We start from the raw sequence: 5,778 nt of genomic DNA, 5'->3' as shown, positions 1-5,778 counted from the left end.
GCTGACAGCTGGGCACATGTTCGCAGTCGCGCAGTTCGACGCAGACATATCACGATCGACCCGGGGGTTTAAGTGTGAGTTGGTCGCCCACTCTGGCAGCATGCATCCGCACAGGTGGTTTCCGCGCAGATCCAACATATTAGCACTGATATTGTACCACTCGTGCGGAATCGAGCCAGTCAGAGCGTTAGAAGCCAGCTGCATAGTGACTATGACAGCCATCTTGACCCATTGAGGAGGCAGAGTGCCAGACAGCGAGTTCCGGCTCAAGCTGAGAGACTGCATCTGAGTCAGCTCGCCCCAGTCCGCAGGCAGCGGACCTGTCAGTGCGTTGCCGCTCAAGTCCACTTTCGTTAGTCGTTTCAGGCGGCCCCAGCTCGCAGGCAGTGTGCCCGCAGTCAGTTGACCAGACCCACTCGCAATAATGCTTGTGACAATCACGGCGGCGCCGTCCACGCCGTCATCCAGCTCAGGCAGCACCAACGATTCGGTGTACGGCGACAAGTCGTCGCCGAAATTCAGTTCAGTCGGCGCGCCGGCATTGCAAATCACGTACAACCAGGTGCAGACGTCCGTGCCCGTCCACTGGCTCTTAAGAGACGGGTTGGACTCCGCAAAGAGCTGCAGGAACTTCAGCGTGTTCGTCTGTTCCGCATCGGTGTACGTGGCGGAGACCAGAACGGCGTACACGCACAGCACCATCATCGCTGCAGCCACCATCGTGCGGCGCAGCGGGTAGTGAAGCCGCGCCATGGGTCGCAGTTGGAGGGTGAAGGAAGGAGGTACGGGAGTCGCCGTAGAAAAGCTCCGTGGAACCGGACAGCAGCGGGGAAAACAGCCGTGGCACGCGAGACGTGCGTCTGTGGAGTGTGGCGCAGGGACGGATGTCGTTGATAAAAACAGAAACGTTGGAAGCAGAAAAGGTGCGTTTAAAACAGATAGCTTGAAGAGAGTTATGGCCGAAGAGAGCGTTAGAGTTGAGAGCGCTGCGGCTACTGTGTAACAGCGCAGGAAGAGAGCGAGGGCGAGAGAAGAAGCGGGGAGCAATGAGCGAAGCAGTGGGACAGCAGATGTGTGGCGGTGTGCGCAGCAGGCAGAGCAGCGGACCTGCACCACAGGCACGCGCATGCAATCGCGCGCGCACGCTGACACGCACACGCCCACACCAGTCGCACCACACAACGAGGGGGCGGTGGACGCTCCTCCGCCGCGGCCGCGGCTTTAGAGAGACAGAGAAACGGAGACGCAGATGGCGGCGACGGCGGCAGAGCAGGCAGCAGGCGATGCCCTCCGCACACACCGCACAGCACAGCAGTGCACAGCAGTGCACCTGTGCCGCGGTCGCGGCTTCGTCGCCGGTATCCTGAGTAGAAAATGACTTGCAGAGCACGAGAAAACACACACGAAGATCACGTCGCAGAAACACATCGCTAGCCAGCCGCTAGCACGTGGCATCGACGGCGGACGGCGCAGTTGCGGGCTCCACAACACCTTAGATTGTGTTGCACGGAGTAGTGCACAGCCGCCCGCACTGCTCCACCGCAGCACGACAGCCCCACCGCTCCGCCGGCGCATCACCTTCAGCAGCCGCAGAGGCGCCGCCGGATCCGCGTGTTGGGCCAGCCTGTCGATCCACGTAGGTGGCGCACCGGGAGCACGTGCTCCTCCTTCACCCCTCACTGCAAAGACGAAAGAGCAGCTGCCAACATTTCGTGGCGCATCGGGTCGGTCCCCCGCGGCCATGAGCAACAAGGGACGTGTTGTGTTGGAAGCACGGCGTGCGTTGGGGGGATCGAGGGGGTGGCCCCATCCGAGCGGCGGCGTGTCGAGCACCGACGTCTTCGCGCCTGAGAAAACCCCAGCGCGCGGATCGCGTTCGCCACAGCCCGTGCCGGGAGGGGCGGCCTCACTCCGCCGACCACCGATGCAAAGGCGGCGACGGCGACCATGTACCGTACGCAGCGTCTTGCGCATTCCGCATCGGCCACTCCACCCCGTCTCACCCGGTCCACGGCACTACGCCTCTGCATGGAGCCACCCTCGAGACGACCACACACCGGCTGTTCCGGCAGGGCCTCCAACCATTCTTGTATCCGTCTTCACGAGGTGTTGTGCGGCGGCAGTGTCACGGCGGGTTCGGGGAGGCACACGCGCGGACAGCGCGGTAGGGATGCGGGATGAGCCACACTCGTGCCACGGCAAGCAGCGCAAAAGGTCGCGACCATGAAAAAGGCCGCAGCCGTCGCCGTGTCTGCGCTCACGCGTGCAACGACAGTGGGCAACGGTGAGTGATGGCCACAGCTCTTCGGGCAGCCCTCGCAGATCGTCGGGCACCGGCTCCGAGCGCGCCGCGTCACGGGTGTCGAGCCGGGTTGTGCCGTCTTCGGCCCTCTCCGGCATGCCAGCGACCCAGTGGCAACGGAGAAGGAGAAACGGGAAACGAAGGTCCCTTTGTCGGTTGCACGGACTTCTCGACACCGCACGCGTGTGAAGGATCCAACGAAGTCAGCGTGCCGCATCGCATCATCGTCCTCGCGTGCATGGAGGGCCGCGGGACCCGACGGGGCTCCATACGATTCGTTGTGCACGCGGCAGGACCTCCGCTCCCAGGCATTCCATCCTCCGCCCCGAGGCAGCTGACGGCTGCGATGTTAACGCGGCTCACATTCTTGCGCGCGGAGAGCTGCGGCGCTTGGGCGGCCCTTCCGTTGCAGCAACGCCACCGCCGCCGCCCCCACCGCCTCGGCAGGTGGAGCAGCCGCGTCCCATCCGTTGTCCACGTCGGCATCCGCACCCCCTACCTCCATCGGGCGCAGCGTGTGGCTGTAGCGGGGCGGCGAGATGCCTGAGGCAGCCGGTGACTGGCGTAAGAAGGCTCTCTGCCCGCGACATGTCCGCAGCAGCAACTTGTCCACCTTCAGCGACGTTGATCGGCGCGGCGTAGCGCCCCCATCCAGAAGGTCGAAGGTCGTCGTGGCGTGGAGGGACCTAACCGGCGACTCGCCCTCGTGCAACTCGCGCACCCCGCAAGCTGGCTCCTGCGTGCGATGCTCCACACGTCTTCCTTGGGGTGAGAGATTTCTGCGTACGGCGGGAAGAGCGGCATGGGGCGATGTTCGATGATTTCGTCGAGCAGGCGTCGCCGCTGGGAGCGCAGACTCATTGTAGACCTGGTAGTTGTGGCACTGCATCGCCCCACCCTGCGAGCCAGGAGGGAGAGGTTGCATCACGCACCTCCCACCGCTCTCCTTGCCGGGTGCGCAGAGCGTGCAGAGTCAAGCAAGGACCGCCGTCGGTGGGAGCCGCTTCAGCCCCGCAAAGCCGAGGAGCCTCGCCTTCGTCCGCGCGTCTGTCAGTTCTCCCACGGCGTGCCACCACAACGCCGCCTCTCCGCTGCTGCGCATTCAAGGGAGTTGTGCCGCAGTACGGATTGTTCAGCCAGCGAGGTTGCGGCGTCTTTTGGCGGCGCCTCGGCCTTCGTCGCGGCCCGCGCCAGCAGTTATGCGTGCGTTGCATTATCGATGTTCGCGTCTTTCGAGCCGCTCCGTGGCATCCTGCACCTCACAGCACAGAACGAGCCGGCATCCTGCTGGTTACGGCACGGTGTTCGCTCCTTCTGGAGTTAGAAAACCCCAAGTGATAAGGAGGGCAGTGCCTGTGGATGCCCGGTGGGAGAACTGTGATGATGATGAAAGCAGGCGATGCATTTAGGGAATCAGAAAGAACTGTGTGCCATCCGGCGACAGAAACAAAAGATGAGCACAGCGGAGACGAAGAGGGAGAATGGTGCGGGAGGGCGCGGGGGAGAACACAACGAGGGGCGGCCGGAAGGACACAACAACACAGCGTGGTGCACTCGCCGTCGACGCGGTCAGACCAAACTACGTAGCGCTTGTTCTACTTGTGGATGCAGCTGTAAGGTTGTACACACGGTGGTTTCCTTCCTGCGCAGCTTCACGGACAACGACTTCGGATCACTCCACCGCAGCTCAGTCGGCTAAAATGCGTTCGGCTCTCGCGCTCTTATCACGCACGAACGAAAACACTCGGAGATGAAAGGGGAAGTGAGGAATCCATTCGAGGTAGCTCTCCGCCGTCGAGCACAGCACCACGGAGAGGAAAAACGAAGAGGAAATGAGCGCGGAGTTGTGAAGCTCTACAGCACTCGAGAGCACGAACAGACGTGGCTCGGTGCAGACATTCACACTGCGCAGTACAAAACAAAAGAAACTGTGTATTCCACGCACAGCATCATCGCTCTACCGTATTTAACCACATGAGAAGATATTGGAAGAATGAGAAGAAAAAAGGCCGTGTCCGGTCGTGCGAAAAGTGCCAGTAAAGCACAAATACATCTTTCAGGTGAGCCTGCAAACAGGCCCTGAGTACAGCGCTTGAGAAAACATAACATGCCGCCCTTCTGGGCTCACACCGGTGCTCTCGCGTAGGCAGACACACTCGGCACCCACGCTGAGCTCCCCAGCCTTCTCTACTTGGTCTCCCGCCGCATTTGGTTTTTGAAGCCACGCCCAAACACCGTTACGCGCAGAGCGGGCCCCTTGACTACGCACCTCATTCATTGGATGAGGGCGGCCCCATGGTAAAGCCGGGAACAAAAATACGTTTCAAATGATAATAATAAACAATTCTCGTGTCGTTGCGAGCACCACAGCAGCGAAGTGGGGCCATTTTGGATTGTCTGTTGCTCCTCCACCATCCGAAGAGTACACAGATGCCGGGAAGATAAGTCACACCACACAGACTTCGCTTTTGTGGGAGCACGCACCGTTTTTCCGTAGAAGCCGAAGCGTTTCGCGAAGATAAACGAACAAGAGAGTCACTGAATTGCCTCTCCGCACTATTTGGGAGAAGAGCGCCGTCACGCGCAGAGACGAAACAGCAGCACGAGGAATGAAAGCATTAATACATCGGAGGGAGTGTGGGTGAGTTAATACGGATGAAAAGAACTGCACTAGAAAATAAAGCTTTTGTCGCTGTTTTTTCGGTCACTCGCGTGTTAACGTCACGCATGTCGCTCAGAAAGATGACGGGCCACTCCAGCCATCTCCATTCGGTCGCACCTCATGCGGAACCACAAAGAGTAAGACCTCGATCCTTCATTTTCGGTTAAATAAGATGAGAAAGAAAAGGTGCAACTAAACTCGCTCGCTTCTCTGCAGTGCCCACGTGCTGGCGCTGTGTGTTGCTCTTGTATGGAGGGACCCAGGGAGCACACCATCCCCCCCCCTACCACCGCCAACTCGTCGCAAGCAACATTTCTCCGGCGCAGAGGCACGCACCGCGGCTCCATCGCAAACCTAGGGGACCACACACACACAAACACGCTGTTGCGCGAGCCAGCGAGCTGCACGCTTAGGTGCATACACGTGAAACAACGCGGCCGTCCCTTTTTGTCGACGCGGCGCCTTCGCGTCACCCTCCGCTGGGATACCGCGACAGCGGCGTGGGAAGGGCTCTCCGCTGCTGCGCAGGCAAAGACGTACCAAAGCCGCAAAAGCACACAAAGGCAGCCATTTCATCGCGAATGAAAACAAATAATAATTGAAAAAGGGGTCTGAAGAAAAGAACACCACGGAAACTATTCACATCGTCCTTCGTCGAAGGCCGGAGAGCGCGCACGCCAGCTAGACCAGGCTCCACAGCACAGATGTGCACAGCAGTGCCAGCATTGGCCATCCATTGGGGTTGCCCAAGCTCTGCCAGTGCGCCGCATCACAGTAAGAGGCGCATTGAGAGTCATCCGTCAGCATGTAACTG

General features: G+C 60.2%; 4 protein-coding genes across 4 annotated transcripts in view; all 4 read right to left on the bottom strand.

Moving 5' to 3' along the window:
• The window catches only part of ABB37_06733 (hypothetical protein), a gene marked incomplete at its 3' end in the record, with an annotated part of 1,393 nt that extends 396 nt beyond the window's left edge, over window positions 1–997 (bottom strand). The window contains exon 1 of the mRNA XM_015805110.1: window positions 1–997. This exon is cut by the window's left edge and continues 396 nt beyond it. Within this exon, the coding sequence (XP_015656403.1) occupies window positions 1–753 (753 nt within the window). The 5' untranslated portion in view covers window positions 754–997.
• Window positions 998–2,651: 1,654 nt separating this feature from the next.
• Window positions 2,652–3,727, bottom strand: ABB37_06732 (hypothetical protein; the record flags this gene model as incomplete). The annotated part of the gene is made up of 1 exon (XM_015805109.1): window positions 2,652–3,727. Exon 1 carries the CDS (start codon window positions 3,225–3,227, stop codon window positions 2,652–2,654), a length of 576 nt encoding a protein of 191 aa, XP_015656402.1. The 5' UTR covers window positions 3,228–3,727.
• A 1,296-nt stretch (window positions 3,728–5,023) lies between these two features.
• On the bottom strand, window positions 5,024–5,383 carry ABB37_06731 (hypothetical protein; the record flags this gene model as incomplete). Its single annotated transcript, XM_015805108.1, has 1 exon — window positions 5,024–5,383. One exon carries the CDS (start codon window positions 5,381–5,383, stop codon window positions 5,024–5,026), a length of 360 nt encoding a protein of 119 aa, XP_015656401.1.
• A 262-nt stretch (window positions 5,384–5,645) lies between these two features.
• Window positions 5,646–5,778, bottom strand: part of ABB37_06730 (surface membrane protein gp46-like protein) — a gene marked incomplete at its 3' end in the record, with an annotated part of 1,600 nt that continues 1,467 nt past the window's right edge. The window contains exon 1 of the mRNA XM_015805107.1: window positions 5,646–5,778. This exon is cut by the window's right edge and continues 1,467 nt beyond it. Coding sequence (XP_015656400.1) covers window positions 5,646–5,778 — 133 coding nt within the window.

Source organism: Leptomonas pyrrhocoris, assembly GCF_001293395.1.
Source record: "Leptomonas pyrrhocoris isolate H10 chromosome Unknown, whole genome shotgun sequence".
NCBI classification, from domain to species: domain Eukaryota; phylum Euglenozoa; class Kinetoplastea; order Trypanosomatida; family Trypanosomatidae; genus Leptomonas; species Leptomonas pyrrhocoris.
Note: the sequence above shows the minus strand (reverse complement) of the source record. Positions and strands in the feature narration are given on the sequence as shown.